This window comes from Bos indicus, chromosome 7 (genome assembly GCF_029378745.1).
Source record: "Bos indicus isolate NIAB-ARS_2022 breed Sahiwal x Tharparkar chromosome 7, NIAB-ARS_B.indTharparkar_mat_pri_1.0, whole genome shotgun sequence".
NCBI classification, from domain to species: domain Eukaryota; kingdom Metazoa; phylum Chordata; class Mammalia; order Artiodactyla; family Bovidae; genus Bos; species Bos indicus.
In genome coordinates this window covers 3,586,247-3,610,057 of record NC_091766.1, presented here as the reverse complement: position 1 = coordinate 3,610,057, position 23,811 = coordinate 3,586,247, and the positions used below count along the sequence as shown (strand labels likewise).

The 23,811-nt window shown below is 42.5% G+C and overlaps 1 protein-coding gene across 1 annotated transcript; it reads right to left on the bottom strand.

The window, feature by feature from the left end:
• Positions 1–527: 527 nt before the first annotated feature.
• On the bottom strand, positions 528–22,740 carry LOC109560810 (RNA-binding protein with serine-rich domain 1-like). Its single transcript, XM_070792203.1, has 5 exons — positions 21,917–22,740; positions 17,797–17,962; positions 3,338–3,385; positions 2,020–2,103; positions 528–608 (listed from the first exon to the last, which is right to left on the bottom strand). Exons 1-5 carry the CDS (start codon positions 22,738–22,740, stop codon positions 528–530), a joined length of 1,203 nt encoding a protein of 400 aa, XP_070648304.1.
• Positions 22,741–23,811: the final 1,071 nt, after the last annotated feature.

The following is a 23,811-nucleotide window of genomic DNA, read 5'->3' as shown; positions in this document are numbered from 1 at the left end:
GTTGGAGCAAGTTGACATTTAGGAGCTGTCGGGCTCCACATACTAGGGAAAGTTGCTCCCGTGTGTACAGCTGGGAACATATTCTCCTCTCAATTCGTTTGTTTGTTGTTTCAGGGTACCCTTCTGGAGGGCAGAATTGTCATTGGATTTTACCTGCTTTGTGAACTGGTTCGTTTGCTTTTGTTTTTGTGTCCATTCACAATGGAATCTGTTTGTTCCTTTGGTATTGAAATCTGTTCGTGTCTTTGTTTTGTGATTCTTGAACTTATCAAGAGAGGAAATACTCCGTCTGTCCCTAAGGACAGCCTTTTGGGTCATATCCTAAATGGCAAAATACAGTTGTGGGCCTATGACTAAGAAAGAGATGATATTCGATTGTAGTGGTGTGTGGTCTCCATATACACTAGAATCAGGGGCGCAATGGCCCTTAAATGGCTCACTTAATTATGATACAATCTCACAAATTTTTTTTTTGTGAAAGGGCAGGTAAAAGTGATGAGATTCCGTATGTAGAGGCATTTAGGCTGTTACATCAGGAAGAAAAGAAGTCCTATGGCTGCCACCTTATGGGGCAGCGGTCTTAAAGGGAAGTCAAGGAGAAACCTATTCTACAAGAGGGAGAGGGAGAACATGAGAGTGAGGATTTGCTGTTTCAGAACTTAACCACCCCTCTGACCAACCCAGCTCCTCCACTGGCCAAGCACACTGCACTGGCAGTTGTTCCAGCTGCCCCCACGCCATGGGCATATCCATCGCCTCCTGTTTCCCCTCCTTTTGGAGATGAATTAGAGGTTTCTATGTTAACACCCAGGTCACAGGAGGCTGGTTTGGTATCACCATCCTAGATGTGATAGGGAACCCAATTTGGACTGGAAGCCACTTCTGGAGCAGGGCAAACTCCTTTGTCTGATATCACTTCAGTTCAGTTCAGTTGCTTAGTCGTGTCCAACTCTTTGCAACCCCATGGACTGCAGCATGCCAGGCTTCCCTGTCCATCACTAACTCCCAGAGCTTGCTCAAACTCATGTCCATTGAGTCAGTGATGTCATCCAACCATCTCATCCTCTGTCATCCCCTTCTCCTCCTGCCTTCAATCTTTCCCAGCATCAGGGTCTTTTCCAGTGAATCATTTCTTTGCATCAGCTGGCCAAAGTATTGGAGTTTCAGCTTCAGCATCAGTCCTTCCAATGAATGCTCAGGACTGATTTCCTTGAGGATTGACTGGTTTGATCTCTTTGCAGTCCAAGGGACTCTCAACAGTCTTTTCCAACGCTGCAGTTCAAGAGCATCAATTCTTTTATGATATCACTTAGGAGGCCTTAATGCAGATGGTCACCAGTGGGGTGTCTATGAATACACCAGCCAGTTTCAACTTCAGATTTGTTTAATTGGGAAAACAATGACCCTACTTTATCGAGAGGACCCCCTCCGCACGATGGAACTTTTCACTTCCACCTTTGCCCTTCACCATCCCTCTTGGATAGACATTCATACTCGTATGAATTTGGTGCTCACAGGGGATGAAAGAAGGACAGTCATTGACAAGGCTAGAGACGAAGCACGCCAGCCTTATCTAGCCGATCCAGATGAACTCCAGAAGCAAACCTGGCAGTTCCTATTGCTGAACCTGACTGGGATCCCAACAATGGAAGTATGCCACTCCTAAAGCATTACAGGAAGTGTATCTTAGCAGGCTTTCAAAAGGCAGTACCTAGGCAACAGAGCTTAAATGAAATTCAGGGGCTACACTAAAAACCCAGTGAAGACCCATAAAAATTTCTAGGAAGAATTTATCAAGCTTGTAGGTGGTACACTGATGCTGACCCTAAGGACCCTGAAAATATAAGAATGGTGACTATCACTTTCACTGGGCAAAGTGCCCCAGATATAAGAAGAAAATGACAAAAGTTAGATGGTGCATTGGGAATGAAACCTTCTCAGTTGGTAGATGTTGCTTTTAAGGTGTTCCATAACAGGGAACAACAACAGAAGCCAAGAGGATGCAAGGTGGAGCGCTACGTTATCGGCAGTAGCAGTGGATTCCCAGAGGGCAAGTAACCGGAAGAGAAGTGAGCCACCGCTGGGGAAGGAACGATGCACCTCCTGTAAGGAGGAAGGCCATTGGGAGAGAAACTGCCCTCAGTTAAGGAATAAAAAAAGATAACAACAAAAGAAAGGTGGGAGCTTCTCACATGGTAGAAAGAGGAAGACACTCTGATGATGAACGGAGGGACCTGGGAGCTCCCTTGGACTTGAGATATTTGATTCAAATGTCCCGACAGGAGCCCTGGGTAACTGTGACAGTGGGGAACGAGTTAATTGACTTTCTAATAGATACAGGTGTAGCATACTCCATGGTGAACCAAGGTGGCACAGAAACCATCTCCATCCATCCCAGGCATGGGAGTGTCTGGGGAAAGACAAAATCAGTCCTTCTTACAACCCCTAGAGTGCCAATTAGGGGACTTCACCCTGAAACACAGGTTTTTTTTTTTTTATATATATTCCAGTGTGTGCAAAATTGGTCCTTCTTGCAACCTCTGGGGAAGTACACAATAGTTCCTTCTTATAACCTCTAGAATGCCAATTAGGGGACTATCCCCTGAAACACAGTGTTTTTTTTTTTTTTCACCTATCCGGGCATGTCCATTCCCTCTTTTGGGTAGAGATCTTCTTTGTAAAATAAATTCTCAAGTAACTTTTTCTCTAGGGCAGTTTGATATCAGAATCCCTCCAGACTATGCTTTAAGCCTATAGATGGCACTCATGGATGCTCCTGAAGAGGAGACAACCTTTTCCCACTGAGATCTATGAAAAGGTAAGGCCAGAAGTGTGGGTTAATGGCACCCCTGGGAAGGCCAAGAATGCATGGCCAATACAAATTCCATTAAAAAAAAATGCTAGGACACCTACTTTAAAGCAATACCTTTTGAGACAAGAGGGCCGAAAGGGAATACAGACGATTCTCAAGGAGTTTTTGAAAATGGGACTGATTAAACCTTGCATGTCCCCATGTGGGCTTCTCTTGTGGCTCAGATGGTAAAGAATCTGCCTGCAATGCAGGGGACCTGGGTTCGATCCCTGGGTTGGGAAGATCCCCTGGAGTAGAGCATGACAACCCACTCCAGGATTCTTGCCTGGAGAATCCCCCTGGACAGAGGAGCCTGGCGGGCTACAGTCCATGGGGTCACAATCTTATAGCCACGCATTCCGGGAAACAAACTCGCTCAGAAGGACAATGCAGATAGTGGAGTGCAGTTTATTACACCAGCGGGCCCAAGGCAGAGTCTCCTTTTAGCCAAGGACTCTGACCGACTTCTGTGAAAACCTTATATACCTTAAGGGTACTGCTCAAGCCCACATCCCCAAATTCCTTAAACGTAGCCTGGAAGGTGTTAAAGGGAGATACAATCAGGTTACAGGCATGATTCATAATCAGAAGGGTCAGCTGGTTATACACTGTGGCCTGTACCAATGGGTGCCATCAAGATTACAAAGATGACTGACCACATAGGGGACCATTACATTCTTTTTGGCGACGGGAAATCTCGGTATGGAATCTGGTGTTTATCAGTCCGGGAGGCCAGTTCGGCTGTAGGTATGTTATCTCCATGGCTACCAGGCACATGGTCCAAAGTTCACTGAAAGTGCAAGATGGAGTTTCCTTCTTTTTCAAGATGGAGTTTCCTTCTTTTTCAGATGGAGTCGGCTCAGCCTGTTCCTTTCCTCCCTCAGCAGAGAGTCGGACACGACTGAGTTACTAAGCACATAGGGGTGTTTTTGAAAATAGGGCTGATTAAACCTTGCAGGTCCCCATATAACACCCCTATCATCCTGGTCAAAAAGCTGAACTCAACAGAGTAACACTTTGTCCAAGAGTTGAGAACTATTAATGAAATAGTCCAAGATTTGCACCCAGTGGTACCTAATTCATATACTCTGCTTACAACTATTTTGGGAGAATATAGCTGGTTCTGTTTTGGACTTGCAAAATGCTTTTTTCTGCATTCCTATTGCAGAAGCATCACAGCAGCTTTTTGCTTTTGAATGGCAGGATCCAGAAACACATGTAATCTCACAGTATTGTTGCACCGTCCTGCCTCAAGGATTTAAGAATTCTCCTACCTTGTTTGGGGAAATGCTGGCAATGGACCTTAGAAACTTGATATAGGCTAAAGGACTCATGTTCCAATATGGGGATAACTTGCTCATAGTAAGCCCTATTTATGATAAGTGTCTGCTGCTGCTGCTAAGTCTCTTCAGTCGTGTCTGACTCTGTTTGACCCCATAGACGGCAGCCCACCAGGCTCCCCTGTCCCCGGGATTCTTCAGGCAAGAATACTGGAGTGGGTTGCCATTTCCTTCTCCAATGCATGAAAGGGAAAAGTGAAAGTGAAGTAGCTCAGTTGTGTCCAACTCTTAGCAACATCATGGACTGCAGCCTACCAGGCTCCTCTGTCCATGGGATTTCCCAGGCTAGAAAACCCACTGAAGTGGGTTGCCATTGCCTTCTCCGTGATAAGTGTCTACTAAATACCATCTGAACCGTGAACTATTTGGCCAGTTGTGGATATAAGGTTTCCCAGAAAAAGGCCTAAGTATGTAAGCAACATGTCAAATATCTAGGTTTTTCCATTTCCAAAGGACAGTGGGGTCTTTTACCTGACAGAAAATGGGCAGTTGGAGGCTTGAGAATACCCAAGACTTGTAGATAACTGAGAGGGTCTCTGGGAATGGCAGGGTTCTGTTGGATCTGGATCTCAAACTATGAGCTCATAGTAAAGCCCCTCTATGAGGCTTTAAAGGGCTATGATTTTGAGCCCCTTACTTGGACTAGCAGATGCCAAGCAGCCTTTGAAACCATAAAGACAGTGTTAGTTTCAGCTCCTGCTTTAGTGCTGCCAGACTTAAAGAAGCCTTTCAGACTGTATGTTCATAGGAGTGTTAACGCGAACTTTGGGAAACACCCGCCAACATGTTGCCTCCTCCTGAAAACAACTAGAACAGACCATTAAGGGATGGCCCCTTTGGCTTCTAGTTGTAGCGGCTACTTGTGACATACTTCTGGAAGCTGAGACGTCTCCCCCAAGGCAGCCCACCACTGTGTGTGTCCCTCACCGCATCCTTTCTTTTCTGGAACAAAGAGGTGGCTATTGGCTGACTTCTGGCAGAATGGGAAAATACCACACCATTCTCCTGGACCATCTGAAAGTGAGACTTCAATGCTTCTCAGCCACATTGCTGCCGATTGATGGTGCATGATCCCCAGAGCACGCCTGCCCACACGTCATGGAGCTGGCGCGCTCTAGCAGACTGGACTTAATGCATCAACCTTTGGCTAAGCCAGATGAGGACGTATTGACCAATGGAAGCAGCTTTGTGGGCTGAGGTAGGCGATGCACCGGGTGCGTGGTGATAACCCTTACAGACATCGTGGAAGCAAAACCCTGTCCCCAGGAGCCCAGCTCAGAAGGCAGAGACTACTGCTCTGACAAGAGCCCTACTACTCAGTAAAGGCAAGCGGGTGAGTATATACATAGACTCTCACTATGCGTAGCGCACGCATAAGGGGCAATGTGGAGAGAAAGCGGACTCCTCACTTCAAACAATAAAGACAGCAACCATGCTTCCAAGATCCTGTTGCTGTTAGAAGCAGTCTATAAGCCCTCACAAGTGGCTGTAATGCACTTCCCAGGCCACCGACCTGGTAACTCAGAGGTAAAGAATCTGCCTGCAATGCAGGAGGCCTGGGTTTGATCCTTCGGTCAGGAAGATCCCCTGGAGAAGGGAATGGCACCCCACTCCAGTATTCTTGCCTGGAAAATCCTATGGACAGCGGAGCCTGCGGGCTACAGTCCATGGGGTTGCCAACAGTCGGACAGGACTGAGTGACTAACACTTAATATATAATAAAAGGCAACCAGCTAGCTGACCAATCTGCAAACAAAGCAGCGAAGGAAGGGAATTATTAAGCCACGATAGGGTCACTACTCCCATAGATTAGCTTGTCAAGATACTAGCCAGTATATTCAGAAAAGGACAAAGAGAGAGCCAAGGAGTGGGGATTCACTCTTGAACACACTCCACCTTGTTGGAAATGTAACGCACAAGGAAGTGCTTTGATTCTCGAGGCCTCCTGAACACTGTGCTCCAGCACATTCATAACAGTACCCATTACGGGAGAGATGCTACTTTACAATGGATTCAGAAATATACAATGGGTCCTAGAAAGGACCCAACGCTGGGAAAGATTGAAGGCAGGAGGAGAAGCAGACAATAGAGGATGAGATGGTAGGACGGCATCACAGACTCAATGAACATGAGTTTGAGCAAGCTCCGGGGGATGGTGAAGGACAGGGAAGCCTGGCGTGCTGCAGTCATGTATGCAGACCTCTGCATGGGGTTGCAGAGTTGGACATGACTGAGCAACTCAACAACAACCACCTACAAAGGGCCATTTACTGAGTCACTCAAAATTGCATGGTTTGTGCAAAAAAGTAACCCGAAGACTGAGGGACTGAACAACAACCCAAGACCCCAGTTAAGCAAAGATACTCTTATCAGACAGGACATTCCAAGGACTTAGAGATTCCCTCCCAGGAGCCAAACGAGGCCAGACCTGTCTTGGAGTGTGCAGGTTCTGTGCTGGACTCAAGATTGCCAGAAATATCAATAATTTCAGATATGCAGATGACACCACTCTTATGGCAGAAAGCAAAGAGGAGCTAAAGAGCCTCTTGATGAGGGTGAAAGAGGAGAGTGAAAATGCTGGCTTAAAACTCAACATTCAAAAAATGAAGATCATCACATCTAGTCCCATCACTTCATGGGAAATAGGTGGGGAAACAGTGGAAACAGTGACAGACTTTGTTTTCTCGGACTCCAGTATCATTGCAGATGGTGACTGCAGCCATGAAATTAAAAGATGTTTGCTTCTTGGAAGAAAAGCTATGACAAACCTAAACAGTGTATTAAAAAGCAGAGACATCGCTTTGCTGACAAAGGTCCATGTAGTCAAAGCTATGGTTTTTCCAGTAGTCATGTACAGATGTGAGAGTTGGAGCATAAAAAAGTCTGAGTGCCAAAGAATTGATGCTTTCAAACTGTGGTGTTGGAGAAGACTCTTGAGAGTCCCTTGGACTGCAAGGAGATCAAACCAGTCAAGCCTAAAGGGAATCAGTCCTGAATATTCACTGGAAGGACCGATGCTGACTCAGAAGCTCCAATACTTTGGCCACCTGATGCGAAGAGCCGACTCATTGGAAAAGACCCTGATGCTGGAAAGATTGAGGGCAGGAGGAGAAGGGGAAGACAGAAGACGAGATGGTTGGGTGGCATCATCGACTATCGATGAGTCTGAGCAAACTCCACAAAATAGTGAAGGACAGGGAAACCTGGTGTGCTGCAGTCCATGGAGTCGCAAAGAGTAGGACACGACTGAACAACAACATATTTTAAATTTATTTATTTTTGGCTGTGTTAGGTCTTCGTGGCTGCTTGGGCTTTTCTCTGGTTGTGGAGAACGGGGGTCACTCTCTAACTGCAGTGCGTGGGCTTCTCTTTGCGGTGGCTTCTCTTGTTGCGGAACGCAGGCTCTAGGGCATGCGAGCTTTAGTAACTGTGGCTCCTTGTCTTGCCCAATAGTTGTGGCACACAAGCTTAGTCGCTCTACAGCATGTGGGATCTTCATGTATCAGGGGTCAAATCTGTGTCTTCTGCATTGGCAGGTGGACTCTTCACCTGTTTAGGAGTGTGCAGGTTATGAACATCCCAGACCTTGACCACAGAGCCACCCAGGAAGCCCTAAATGAATTTTAAGACTTAAGCAAATGAAAAGATATCCTGAGTTCACGCTTTGGAACACATAATATTGCTAAGATGACAGTAAAGTAATATACAGATTCAATGCTATTCCTATCAAAATTGCAGTGGTTTTTTATTTTTTGTTGTTAGAAAATACCCAACATAAAATATAGAGTTTGAAGGGAGCCCAAAGAACCAAAACAGCCTGGAATAAGAAGCATAATTAGAGGACTCACATTTCCAGATTTTATTTTATTTTTTTATTTTTCTAATATAAAATTTTTAATTATATTTGGAGGCTAATTACAGTATTGTAGTGGTTTTGCCATACATTGACATGAATCCGCCACGGGTGTACATGCGCTCCCTATCCTGAACTCCCCTCCCACCTCCCTCCTCATCCCATCCCTCTGGGTCATCCCAGTGCACCAGCCCCGAGCACCCTGTCTCATGCATCGAACCTGGACTGGCGATCTGTTTCACATATGATAATATACATGTTTCAATGCTATTCTCTCGAATAATCCTACCCTCACGCTCTCCCACAGAGTCCAAAAGACTGTTCTTAAAAAGACTGTCCAAAAGACAGATTTTAAAACTTAACTTCTAGGCCACAGTAATCAGAACAGTGTGCTACTGACATAAAGATAGACACAGACAAGTGGACAGAATAGGGGGACTAGAAATAAAACCTCAGGTATACGATCAATTAATTTTCAACATGGATATTAAGACTATCCAGTGAGACTATTCATTCTTTTTTTTAAATTTTATTTTATTTTTAAACTTTACATAATTGTATTAGTTTTGCCAAATATCAAAATGAATCCGCCACAGGTATACATGTGTTCCCCATCCTGAACCCTCCTCCCTTCTCCCTCCCCATACCATCCCTCTGGGTCGTCCCAGTGCACTAGCCCCAAGCATCCAGTGAGACTATTCATTCTTGTCCACAAATTATGGTGGGCAAACTGGACATCTACATGAAAAAAAATGTGGTTGGGCTCTTACCTCACATATACACAACGATTAACTCATAAAGGATCAAGACTTAAATGACAGAGCTAAAACTACAAAAATCTTGGGAAAAAAACATAGAGGGAAAATCTTCATGATCTTGGATTTGACAATGATAAATTAGACATCAGGAAAATTAAAAACTTTTATGCATCCCTTATGTCATTTAAAAGAGATTAATATCTGATGTATACCAAGACTCATAACTCAACAACAAGAAGACAAAAATATCTAATTCCAAAGTAGGCAAATAGTTTATTTATGGAAGTATTTAATCTCCCCAAAGAAAACATCATTTGCCTTTTTGTGTGTTGCCTTTTCACTCTCTTCATAGTGTCCTTTGATGCACAAAAGATTTTAATTTTCATGATGTCTAATTTATCTATTTTTTTATTTCATCATGCCTATGCTTTTGATCTTATACTTAAGAAATCACTGTTGTGATGAGTAGGAACTCATTGGTTCTGTTGATTATTTTTGTGCAAAGAAATCCGAAGTCAGTGCTTATCTCGTTGGCCAGGGCACTACATGAATTTTAGCTTCCTTTTGTTTTTCAGGCTGGTTGGTTTATTTCAGGATGTAATATTTGGATAGCTCTACCAAATTACAAAAAGAAATTAAAATAGTAAATAAATTTGCTTATATTATCAAGTTTGTGCATTCTGCCACTTATTGTGTGGTAATCAATTACAGTTCAGTTTTGGTTTATTACCTCAGATTCTAGCATTTATATTTCTTTTTATTTAATTTAGCAGAGATTTGGAAGCTCCAACATAAATTATAGGTCAAAAGATGCCTCAGAAGAAAGAAATTGCTCTCTGTGTTGCTATACTTTAACTAGTGAAATAAAATTTTTTGTTTTCTAGCAACTGAAAATAACACTGGATTTCCTTTCTCCTCTAGTATTGTTGAGCTTTGTATAAACACTTATGAAAGTTAGGAAGAGATATTTGTGACCTCGGGTGGTGACTAAATAAAAACACCTCCACATTTATCAAGAGAACCCCCTGCAACTCAGAGAGTAATTTGCTATTCCTCTGGACAAATCAGAAAGTTCACTGTGCACAAAAAGTTTTATAGTCCATGGGGATAAAGTACGCCCTGCCTACTGGAATCCTGGACCCAGGCACACACCTGCATCGCAGTTCATCAGAGGAATCCTTTGAACACTGAAAGCTCAGACTCAATAAGTCCCCTCCCTGTCTGCAGCTCTTGCATGAAGGGAGAGAACTGGCCATTCTTTGTAAGAACTGACTTTCCTCGATCCTTCTGGCTTTGAAAATTTTCTTTCTATTTTTTAAAAACTATTTAAAAAGTTATTTATTTTGCATTGGAGGCTAATTAACAATATTGTGGCAGTTTTTGCCATACATTGACATGAATCAGCCAAGAGCGTACACGAGTCTCCCATCCTGAACCCCCGTCCCACTTCCCTCCTCATCCCATCCCTCTGGGTTGTCCCAGTGCACCGGCTTGGAGTGCCCTGCTTCATGCGTCAAACTTGGACTGGCCATCTGTTTCACACACGGTAGTATACATGTTTCAATGCTGTTCTCTCAAATCGTCCCACCCTCGCCTTCTCCCACAGAGCCCAAAAGTCTGTTCTTTACATCTGTGTCTCTTTTGCTATCTTGCATACAGGGTCATTGTTACCATCTTTCTAAATTCCATATATATGTGTTAATATACTGTATTGGTGTTTTTCTTTCTGGCTTACTTCACTCTGTATAATAGGCTCCAGTTTTATCCACCTCATTAGAACTGACTCAAATGCGTTCTTTTTTTATAGTTGACTAATATTCCATTGTGTATATGTACTACGACTCTCTTATCCATTCACCTGCCAATTGAAATTTTTCTTATGCTTTTTTCCTTGTCATTTGTTTTCTATTCCATTTCTCTCATCTCTGTTTTCTGCTATTCCTTTTATTCTGCTGTTTTCTCCCTTTCATTTCTCTTTGTCTGTAGTTCTCATTGCTCTGATTAATATATATTTTTTCCACTTTATAGTCTTCAAACTCACTTATTATATTGATATTTATTTTTAATTTATCAATCTTAAATTAAAAAAAAATAGAGAATAATTACTTTACAATATTGTGATTGTTTTTGCCATACAACAACATGAATTGACATTAGGTATACATGTATCTCCTCCCTCTTGAAACCCCTCCCCACCTCCCTCCCCTGCCCACCCCTTCATGTTGTCATAGAGCACTGGCTTCCCCGCATCATGCACTGAACTCCCACTGACTGTCTATTTTACATATGGTAATCTATATGTTTCAATGCTATTCTCTCAAAACATCCCACCCTCTCCTTCCCCTACTGTGTCCAGAAGTCTGTTCTTCATGTCTGTGTCTCCTTTGTTGCCCTGCATGTAGGATCGTTAGTACTATCTTTCTAGATTATATATATATGTTAATATTTGATATTTGTCTTTCTCTGACTTCCCTCTATATGATAGGCTGTAGGTTCCTTCACCTCAATAGAACTGACTCAAATGCATTTCTTTTTATAGCTGAGTAATATTCCATTCACTGAAGATGGTGACTGCAGCCATGAAATTAAAAGATGCTTACTCCTTGGAAGGAAAGTTATGATCAACCTAGATAGCATATTCAAAAGCAGAGACATTACTTTGCCAATAAAGGTCCGTCTAGTCAAAGCTATGGTTTTTCCTGTGGTCATGTATGGATGTGAGAGTTGGGCTGTGAAGAAAGCTGAGCACCAAAGAATTGATGCTTTTGAACTGTGGTGTTGGAGAAGACTCTTGAGAGTCTCTTGGACTGCAAGGAGATACAACCAATCCATTCTGAAGGAGATCAGCCCTGGGATTTCTTTGGAAAGAATGATGCTAAAGCTGAAACTCCAGTACTTTGGCCACCTCATGTGAAGAGTTGACTCATTGGAAAAGACTCTGATGCTGGGAGGGATTGGGGGCAGGAGGAGAAGGGGACAACAGAGGATGAGATGGCTGGATGGCATCACTGACTCGATGGACATGAGTCTGAGTGAACTCCGGGAGTTGGTGATGGACAGGGAGGCCTGGTGTGCTGCAATTCATGAGGTTGCAAAGAGTCAGACACGACTGAGTGACTGAACTGAACTGAATATTCCATTGTATATATGCACCACATCTTCTTTATCCATTTATGTCCATTTATGGACATCTAGGTTGCTTCATGTCCTAGGTATTGTAAATAGTGCTGCGATGAGCATTGGGGTGCATGTGTCTCTTTTCAGTTCTGGTTTCCTCAGCGTATATGCCCAGTAGTGGGATTGCTGGGTCGTGTGGTGGTTTTATTCCTAGTTTTTTAAGGAACCTCCATACTGTTCTCCATAGTGGCTGGATCAGTTTGCATTCCCACCAACACTGTAAGAGGGTTCTCATTTCTCCACACCTTCTCCAGCGTTTATTGCTTATAGACTTTTTGATGATGGTCATTTTGACTGATGTGAGATAATACCTCATTGCGTTTCTCTAATAATGAGTAATGTTGAGCATCTTTTCATGTGTTTATTAGCCATCTATATGTCTTCTTTGGATATATATGTGTTTAGGTCTTCTGCCCACTTTTTTTTTTTTTCTGTCCACTTTTTGATTGGGTTGTTTGTTTTTCTGGTATTGAACTGTATGAGCTACTTGTAACTTATCAACTTTTTAATAAGTGTTTATATCCTTTCTAACCTTCCACCTTCTTTGAATGCTTTAGTTAATTCTCATTTCTGCTGTTAATTTATTTATTCCTTTGTGACCTTAAATTCTTCTTGGATTCCTTCCTGCTTTTCCTCTTACCTGCCAATTGTAATATTCCCTCTCTGTCTTCTATGCCTTCATTTTGTTTTCTTAATTTATATACATATTTTTCTTTCTATCATGCTTCTGCATTCTTTAACATAGTTTTCTATGTTTCTTCATTCCTCTATAATGACCTTTCTTATATTACTAAACATCTTTTCATATCACTCATATGTGTTGTTTACTCTTATATATGGTCTGATTTTTTGAAATTCAAAAATTTTAGCAATTTTATTTTTATTCTGATTTCCTGTGTGTATTTCTTTTTATGTACAATTCTTCCAAACCTATTTATATAAGGTGAAATTACCAAACTGTTAAGGACAACTCTATGGAAAAATATTGTGTGATACATAGTTTGGAAATTATTTAAAAATCAAGGAAACTTGCTGTACAAATTTCAGTTCTTTCCTAAGTTCACATATAGTCTCTTTATTTTTTAAATTAAATGTAGTAGTCCCAAATTCAGATTCATAAATTAATTTTAAAAAGTAAACTGCTGCTTTTCTTTTTTTTTTTATGATATTATACATGTTTTAATGCCATTCTCCCAAATTATCCCCCCTTCCCTCTCCCACAGAGTCTAAAAGACTGTTCTATACATCTGTGTCTCTTTTGCTGTCTCGCATACAGGGTTGTCATTACCATCTTTCTAAATTCCATATATATGCATTAGTATACTGTATTGGTGTTTTTCTTTCTGGCTTACTTCACTCTGTATAGTAGGCTCCAGTTTCATCCACCTCATTAGAACTGATTCAAATGTATTCTTTTTAATGGCTGAGTAATACTCCATTGTGTATATGTACCACAGCTTTCTTATCCATTCATTCTGCTGATGGACATCTAGGTTGCTTCCATGTCCTGGCTATTGTAAAACAGTGCTGTGATGAACACTGGGGTACACGTGTCTCTTTCAGTTCTGGTTTCCTTGGTGTGTATGCCCAGCAGTGGGATTGCTGGGTCGTATGGCAGTTCTATTTCCAGTTTTTTAAGGAATCTCCACACGGTTCTCCATAGTGGCTGTACTAGCTTGCATTCCCACCAACAGTGTAAGAAGGTTCCCTTTTCTCCACACCCTCTCCAGCATTTATTGCTTGTAGACTTTTGGATAGCAGCCATTCTGACTGGTGTGAAATGGTACCTCACTGTGGTTTTGATTTGCATTTCTCTGATAAGGAGTAATGTTGAGCATCTTTTCATGTGTTTGTTAGCCATTTGTAAGTCTTCTTTGGACAAATGTCTGTTTAGTTCTTTGGCCCATTTTTTGATTGGGTCATTTATTCTTCTGGAATTGAGCTGCAGGAGTTGCTTGTATATTTTTGAGATTAGCTGTCAGTTGCTTCATTTGCTATTATTTTCTCCCATTCTGAAGGCTGTCTTTTCACCTTGCTTATAGTTTCTTTTGTTGTGCAGAAGCTTTTAATTTTAATTAGATCCCATTTGTTTATTTTTGCTTTTATTTCCAATATTCTGGGAGGTGGGTCATAGAGGATCCTGCTGTGATGTATGTCGGAGAGTGTTTTGCCTATGTTCTCCTCTAAGAGTTTTATAGTTTCTGGTCTTACGTTTATATCTTTAACCCATTTTGAGTTTATTTTTGTGTATGGTGTTAGAAAGTGTTCTAGTTTCATTCTTTTACAAGTGGTGACCAGTTTTCCCAGCACCACTTGTTAAAGAGATCATATTTTCTCCATTGTATATTCTTGCCTCCTTTGTCAAAGAGAAGGTGTCCATAGGTGCATGGGTTTATCTCTGGGCTTTCTATTTTGTTCTATTGATCTATATTTCTGTCTTTGTGCCAGTACCATACTGTCTTGATGACTGGCTTTGTAGTAGAGCCTGAAGTCAGGCAGGTTGATTCCTCCAGTTCCATTCTTCTTTCTCAAGATTGCTTTGGTTATTCAAGGTTTTTTGTATTTCCATAGAAACTGTGAAATTATTTGTTCTAGCTCTGTGAAAAATATCATTGGTAGCTTATAGGGATTGCATTGAATCTATAGATTGCTTTGGGTAGTATACTCATTTTCACTATATTGATTCTTCTGATCCATGAACATGGTATATTTCTCCATATATTAGTGTCCTCTTTGATTTCTTTCATCAGTATTTTATAGTTTTCTATATATAGGTCTTTAGTTTCTTTAGGTAGATATATTCCTAAGTATTTTATTCTTTTCATTGCAATGGTGAATGGTGCTGCTTTTCTTATATGTGCATTTCTATATTTGTATGATTCTTAATTATACAAATTTGTATAAATTTAGGGTATTTCTCAGGTGTGTGCCACAAACAATGTTAAGAGTCATTTAAGAAGCAACAGCTGAGTTCTGTTATAATCAAATAAAAATTACACAAACACACACACATACATTCTATTTTGCCTTATCTATCTGTATATCATTTATTTATCTCTAGCAAAACAGAGTGATCAGCAGTGACTTTCCAGTGTAAAATATATCACATCAGGACAACCTGTTATTGGAGATATGGAATTGAAGTATATGTTCAACAAGTGTAAGAAATGATGTAAAATACTAACTTCATACTCTATGAGGTTGAATTATGAAAGCATGAAACTATTTCATGTAGTAAATCAATAATCACACCACATCAGAATTATTTTTTTTTTGCAGCTGTATAAAGTAATAATAAAGCATTTATGTCAATTTCATAACCCTGAGGGGTCTTTCTTTTAAAGCATCACAGGAAAGCATGAAGATCTGAAATGGACTCAGGACATCACTTTAGGGAGGAGGAAACTGATCTGGAAATGAACAAGAGGGGCCAGGAAAGCTTCTCCAGCTGGAGGACTTAACTTGTGAAGTAGTGAGAGACAGTCAACAGCCCCCACCCCAGAGGGTTGTGGATGCAGTCACAGGGTGGGTGCTGAGGACTGAAGAGAAACGGAGTCCAGACAGTTCCAGCAGTTCTGGGAGCAAGCAGGAGAGCTTGAAGACCCAGGGACATGGCTGATGACTGATAACTCAACCTAGGGAGCTCTGCTTTACCAGTGGATAATATTGTTTCTCTTGTTGTTTTATACACTTTGTTTTCTTTTAAAATATACATTTCTGTTCAGTTCAGTTCAGTTCAGTCGCTCAGTCGTGTCCGACTCTTTGTGACCCCATGAATTGCAGCATGCCAGGCCTCCCTGTCCATCACCAACTCCTGGAGTTCACTCAGACTCATGTCCATCGAGTCAGTGATGCCATCCGCCATCTCATCCTCAGTCGTCCCCTTCTCCTCCTGCCCCAATCCCTCCCAGCATCAGAGTCTTTTCCAACGAGTCAACTCTTTGCATGAGGTGGCCAAAGTACTGGAGTTTCAGCTTTAGCATCATTCCTTCCAAAGAACACCCAGGACCAATATCCTTTAGAATGGACTGGTTGGATCTCCTTGCAGTCCAAGGGACTCTCAAGAGTCTTCTCCAACACCACAGTTCAAAAGCATCAATTCTTTGGTGCTCAGCTTTCTTCACAGTCCAACTCTCACATCCATACATGACCACTGGAAAAACCATAGCCTTGACTAGATGGACTTTTGTTGGCAAAGTAATGTCTCTGCTTTTGAATATGCTATCTAGGTTGGTCATAACTTTCCTTCCAAGGAGTAAGCATCTTTTAATTTCATGGCTGCAGTCACCATCCACAGTGATTTTGGAGCCCAAGAAAATAAAGTCTGTCACTGTTTCCATTATTTCCACTGTTTCCACCTATTTGCCGTGAAGTGATGGGACTGGATGCCATGATCTTAGTTTTTTGAATGCTTAGGTTTAAGCCAACTTTTTCTCTCTCCTCTTTCACTTTCATCAAGAGGCTCTTCAGTCCTTCACTTTTGCATAAGGGTGGTGTCATCTGTGTATCTGAGGTTATTGATATTTCTCCCAGCAATCTTGATTCCAGCTTGTGCTTCATCCAGCCCAGAATTTTGCATGATGTACTCTTCATGTAAGTTAAATAAACAAGCTGACAATATACAACCTCAATGTATTCCTTTCCCAATTTGGAACCAGTTTGTTGTTCCATGTCCACTCATTAAGAATATCTGAAGCCAGGGAAACAGATGGCATTGCCTGGAAGAATGTGTTGAATAAATGTGAAAGCATGACTGACGTAAGAAGCATCAATCACTAAGTGAGATAAGAGAGAGAGGGACAGGAGGAGGGGAAGAAGGGAGGAAAATAGCTGTTTACAGTGGAAGAAAGGAACTTTATGAAGGGAATATGGCTTTTCCAAGTTATGGCATAAGCAGGAGAATATTTGAGGGAAGATGGGACTTGGGTTTGAAAGCAAAGTATCTGAGGGTTGAGAGGTACATGATCACACTGGAGATGTGGTACTACAGGATGGTGAAAACCAGGTGATTGTGTGTTTTAAAGGAAAGTAAAAAAGGAGATATCAGAAAGATATTAATGTCTTGGTATTCAAAGAACCGTGTGATCTCTTTGTCCTGGTGATGTTGGATTCAGGGGACCAGCCTGTGTATTGTTGACAGTGACAGGGATGGGAAAAGGAAAACATCCCCAAAGGAGGATGAGTAGGGGAAAGTCTGGAATGGTACTGGCTGATGACCTGGAACTTTCTGTTTTTTGAATATCTGCTTGATGCCCGAGGATTCGGTTCTCAATGTGTGGTGCCTATACTAGCAACATCACCATCCAATGGGAATGCTTGGAAATGCAATCTCTTGTCTCCACCCCAGACTACTGGTATTGAGAGCCAGAAATCTGAGTTCTGTCAATCCTTTGAATAAATGTGATGCACAGAGCAATTTGAGATTCATCTCACTGGGGAGAGTGCAGTGTGGTTATCCAAATGTGCTGAAAACATTCTCCATGACTGGCAAGGGTTTCATTCCCCATTTTGTTCAAATTTTACATTTCATTTGGTTTTCAAAGGGGAGGCTCAAAAGAAATATAATGCCCAAAAAACTGGAGAAGAAAAGACAAGAGCTTTTCGCCAAGGCCAAGCAGAGATGTCATGATAGATCTGTACTTCCTCTGAGGCTGACCGGATGCACTTTCCAGAAGCCAGTCACAAAGATAACCTCCCATCAATGTGGTCAGGGGCCACTGATGCGAGGGAACCCTAGGAGAAGCTGCAGCAAGTCTGTGCATTCAGGAGGCTGCAGAAGCTCCAGGCCTACAACTCTGAAGGAGAACCTTTCAGAACCTTGGACAGCACAAATGTTTCAGGGGTTGTTGTCCTGGTACTGCAGGTGAATTCCTGGGTCATGTTGGTTCCAGATCTCTGCACACCAGCCCTGAGCTCATCACTCTTAGCCTTCAGATAAGGCAGAGATGGACCCAGGATTGGGGCTTTTCCTCCCACAGGCCCTCTGCAGATGGCCAGAAAGAGATGCAGATATTCGCTGACAGTCTCAGATAGGGAAGACAGCAAGGGAGGGATTGGCTATCACCTTGAGGGCAGACAGCTTGCCAAGGATGCAGAGAGAGCCAGGAGCCAGAAAGAATGTTCTTGAGAAGTAGAGGAAAAATAGAAGACTGTCTTGTAGAAACCGAATGGTCCCTGGGAAGTGGTTCACAGGGCGTGGGGACAGTCCTCTATTCCACTTGCCACTTTCACTGTCAACCCGGTTTCTGAACTAAGATGCTTTGTTATATTAAATTTGCACTCTATTAAATGCTTGGTAGACAAAAACAAAAGGCATAAATGTTTTTGTGGATAAGAGATTGGGTTTCATGTGACAAGAGTAAAGATTTTTGTATATCTTTGTATACCTCAGTTTCTGCTTGCCAGAGTTTCTTTATTGAATTCTACAAAGGTAATCTAGCCTGGGGAATTATTTAGTGTTTTTAGTTATAGTATTTTCTTACATTACTTACACTTAAGAAACAATCTATTCTACAGAGATTATGTGAAGAGGAACTAAAAAGCCTCTTGATGAAAGTGAAAGTGGAGAGTGAAAAAGTTGGCTTAAAGCTCAACATTCAGAAAACGAAGATCATGGCATCCGGTCCCATCCCTTCATGGGAAATAGATGGGGAAACAGTGGAAACAGTGTCAGAGTTTATTTTTTTGGGCTCCAAAATCACTGCAGATGGTGACTGCAGCCATGAAATTAAAAGACGCTTACTCCTTGGAAGGAAAGTTATGACCAACCTAGATAGCACATTCAAAAGCAGACACATCACTTTGCCAACCAAGATCCATCTAGTCAAGGCTATGGTTTTTCCAGTGGTCATGTATGGATGTGAGAGTTGGCCTGTGAAGAAAGCTGAGCGCCAAAGAATTGATGCTTTTGAACTGTGGTGTTGGAGAAGACTCTTGAGAGTCCCTTGGACTGCAAGGAGATCCAACCAGTCCATCCTGAAGATCAGCCCTGGGATTTCTTTGGAAGGAATGATGCTAAAGCTGAAACTCCAGTACTTTGGCCACCTCATGTGAAGAGTTGACTCATTGGAAAAGACTCTGATGCTGGGAGGGATTGGGGGCAAGAGGAGAAGGGGACGACAGAGGATGAGATGGCTGGATGGCATCACTGACTCGATGGACGTGAGTCTGAGTGAACTCCGGGAGTTGGTGATGGACAGGGAGGCCTGGCGTGCTGCGATTCATGAGGTCGCAAAGAGTCGGACACGACTGAGCGACTGATCTGATATGATAAAATCTTATTTTGTTAGGCTTGCTTTTAAGCTTATTTTTGTTAAGCTTGCATTTTTAACACGAGTTGCCTCCTTTTTTTTTTTAAAATCATTTTTGTGCCAAACGCTAAATCAGACAGAAGACATTTTACTGTAAATCAATTAGCACTTATGCTATGTGTTACGTCTTTATCTGTTACCTAAAAATTAAGTGGGTATTGTTTTTGAAGAATGTCATTTTGTAAAATGTTATTTATTTGTTTATTTTGGTTTTGGCTGCCGAGTCTTCCATTGCTGCCCATCGGCTTTCTCTAGCTGTGGAGAGCCGGGCTAGTCTCTAGTTGTGCCCAGGCGTCTCACTGTGGTGCCTCCTCTTGCGGCAGAGCACGGGCTGTAGGTGCTCAGTTTCACTGTTTCTAGCACATGGACTTCGTTGCTCCAGGGCATGTGGAATCAGGGATCAAACCCTCGTGCCCTCCGTTGGCAGGCAGATATTTAACCACTGGACCACCAGGGAAGTCCTACGTGGGTATCCTTAAAAATTAGATTTGAATTTTGATTCTTAAGAAGGAACGGGTTTTTTGGAAACAATTTATGCTGAGAATGACTTGCCAGCAAGTTTGTTGCTCTGATCAAAAATAGGTCTGAGTCACTGAAACTTGTCTCCCTCACAGTATTGGGCCCATCATAATTGGTCATTAGTCAAGAAACACATCATTGCTTATTAAATAAACAATTCATTTTACTTATAAACACTCCATTTAGTAAACGTAATTATTTTCACTGAACACACAGGACATGGAATAAAGGTATCATGCTACAGAAGTCCCAGGGGGACAATATCAGGAAGGAAAAGAATGACATTTTCTGGAACTCTTTGTGCAGTTTTGATAAAGTTGTTTTATCAGTAGTGGAGAGAGAAGGCTGATTCCAGAGGGCCAAAGAGCGACTGATAAATAGAAGGACAGAGAGTGAGTAGAGGTGGGCAGCTATGCCTTCTGTCAACAGGCTCTGGATTTAACTTTGCATAAGTCTAATAAGTTCTCCCCACTGCTGGTAGTACTTATTAAGATTTTCTTCTGTGATTTCAAAGTTCAAGACACAATAAAGAGTTTATAAATTTGTTTGGGTTCTCAAGTTTTCTCTGTCATGGCCTTGGTTACTTCAGCCCAATTCCCCATAGCTGAGGGAGATGAGAGAGATTTCAGGGATGGATGCAGACTGGACCTGTCCTGGCTCTGTGGTGAGAGCCTGTGCTGCTCCAGAAAATACCTCTAGGAGCACCTCCAGGGGGACCCAGCATTGCTGCTATGGCCTCTGAGCTCCGGCCACCCTTAAATCAATCCTGGGCACCTTTTTGTCTTCCTGCAAAACACCGTTTGAACAGAGTGACCGTTCCAGACCCAGTCACCAAAGTTAATATTGCATTTTCTCCACTAGTTTTCTAATTTTGAATTGTATGTGTATTATCATCTCTTCATTTTATGTTGATTTTCTCACTAAGTTGGATATGCTATGAAGAGAAGGGTAATGTGAGTTTTAATGATTTACATTGACAGACTCACTTATTCACTTTGCCCTTCTAAAGAGCTCAGATATTTTGTTGAAAGAAAACATTCAAACTCCAAAAATAGTTTCTAAAGTTTTCTCAGAAATTCACTCAACTTCAGTTAGACTGCAGTCAATTGTCACTATGATTTCACATCCTTTCTCTCTTAATTCATTTAACACTCTAATCACAATAATCTGCTTCAAATGTTAACCTAATCAGTACGCTCTTTCTTTTAAATCAATCATTGCTGTCTTCAGAGATGTTTTTTAGAGTGAAAAACTAAAAATATCATTTTATTCCTGTTGTCCTGCCATAGTTATTAACACTACCCCTTTCAACACTCATTATTTACTGGTTTTGAAGGAAAATCAATTGGTCCTCCCATTTACAGTGCACTTATTACATGCCAAGAGGTGGACTAAAATCTATGATTCAGAAGTTCATTGAACAAAGTCATTGCCTCAGTTTATTTGAATGTCGATGAGATAAAAGGTGTTTTTTTTTCAACTTTAATCCTAGATTTATTTAACACAATTATGTTTACTGTACACAACAAAGTATAGACACAACATTATCTAAAATATTACAAAGCTACAAAACAAAATGTATAGTATTGACTATACAATAAAAGATGAAAAAGCAAGGACATGCTTGGTAACCTGCAGGACCACCGGGGTGGTTCTATGGGGACCCTATAGAGCTGGCTCTCAACTTACCAGTTTCTGAGAAGAAGGGAGCTGTGTGTGTGTATGTACACATGTGAAAAGAACCATTTTGGGCAGATCACAGGAGGTATTTGACTCTAGAGGTCAGAAAAGGACCCTAGCAGGAGAGTAGGGCCAGGCTAACAGGAATGGCATCACTGCTGGAGTCTGCAGGCGGACAGGTTAGGGCAGCACCAGGCCACCGGAGCGGGCCTCAGGTCATCTGTGAAAAACGAGTTCCCAGGCTGGGGCTGTTGCACCAGCCGGCCCGCTCTGCTCCTCCCTGCTAGCTTTGTCATTAAACAGATTCTCGGGAACTAGAACCAGAGTTTTCTAGCCAGAACTGTGGAGGGCATCTTTACAAGCACGACCCCACACCACTGCAGCGGGAACTCTGCTGCCCTGGGATAAGCCGCAGTTGCTGCCCTCACCTTCTGGAGGAGCTGGAGCTGGAGCGGCTCCGGGGGAGGGGGCGGCGAGGGAAGCGGGGTCGCCAGCGCTTCTGGGACCTGAGCCAAGGGGAAGGTGACCTTCTCCTCCTCTGTGAGGGTGACCTGCGCCACCTGGGGGGCGGTGAACGCATTCTCCTGTGAGGGCTGAGTCGCCTGAGGGGTGGCACAGCGGCGGCCCTGATCTCCTGGCCGTCAATTTGTCCTCCATCCATGTGCTTCAGCGCCTTCTCAGCTCCGTCTGGAGTCTCGAACTCCACATAAGCATCAGACAGACCGGGGTGCATCCTCTCTACAGGCATGTCAATCACTCTAACTCTCCCGAAGGTGGAGAATATCTCCCGAATGTGGTCCTTGGTCACGTTCCTGGTGAGTCTCGCGATGTGCAGCTTGGTGGGTTTAGGGGAAGGGCTGTGCCTTCTCCCTTCCTTTTCATCCCTTTCGGGTTGTTTGGAGTGAGACCGCTGTCTCTTGCCTCTTCTATGCCAGGAAGGCTTCAAAGAGCCAGGGGAGCTGCTGGAGCTGGAGCTGGAGCTGCAGGACGTGCTGGAACGTCCTGAGCGGCTGGATGCTGAAGGTGAGCTGGAGCCGCTGCTGGAGCCCGAGCTGGTGCTACAGCTGGACGGAGACCTGGAGCTGCTGCTAGACCTGGAGCTGCTGCTACCACTGGAAGCGCTGCTCCACTTTCGAGTTCTAGCCCTGCCACAGTACTTCTCGCGTGACTCCTTGGGGCCGGCTTTATCTGTAGAGGGATCCCTGGACTGCTCATCAGAGTTCTCTTTGCATCTGTTAGGAGGAGGTGCCATCTTCTCTCTGTCGTGCTCCTCAGTATCTGGAGAGAAACAGCTGATGGAGTAAAAAATGCTTGCTAGTGTTCGGCACAATAAAGCACTATAATAATCAATAAGGCCATCACAGAGACAGAAGAGAGAAAGAGGGAGATATGAAGGAAGAGAAGTAAGGGGAAAGAAAAACATTAATAACAACTGATGAGATTGGGGAAGGCAAAACTGATGACATATGCAGCAGAGAACTGAATTTTTAAAAAGAAAGAAAAGCAAACCAACCAACGAAGCACTTTGTGGGTAAAACATTTTCCAGAGAGAACTATGCAAACAGCCTGCTGTTTGAGAGCAAATACTGCTTCTACTTCAGAGTGATTTTATTAAAAAAAAAAATCTGGCTTATTATCCCACGAAAGGATCATACACAAAACTGTACAAAATGTGGAATATTTCTTAATACTAACATCAAAGAAATAACTTTTAATAAGGCAATTTCTTATTTTAAGGGCCACTACCTGATAAAGAGATTGCACAAAAGTAAAAAGCATATACATGAACACTCGCTTGTGGTTTCTACACTCACCAGAAGAGGCTGGCTTGGAAATCTGGTCTGTGCAGGTTCCCCCAGTTCCAAGAGCTGTCCTTGGACCACTCCTGAGATGCAGACTTGCTGAAGTCTACTGACTTCTGCCTCTGATTCTCCTTTTATAGGCGAAGAGATTGGACAATCCAATCAGGGGGCAACCCAATCCAGAGGGCACACCCTCTCTCAGATCAAAGGCATTGGAGAGGTTCCTAAATCTTCATCCACAAACATTAGGAGTTTTAAACACATGAGCCACCTACCTCCTCGCATGGCCTTGCAGTAAACTCTCTTTGTTCCAAACTCTGATGCTGTGGTATTTTTTGGCCTCAGGATGTGTGAGGCACAGGAACTTGCTTTCTGGTTACATTCTTTCAGGAAAAGGAAGATATAGGAAGTTGCTAAGGCATCTAGTGACTTGTAAAGAACACCTGTAGCTGTGGTCCTTCTAAAAGGTACTTTGAAGTTGCAAACAGTCTAGCTTTCAAAGAAGGAAACAATGTATCTTC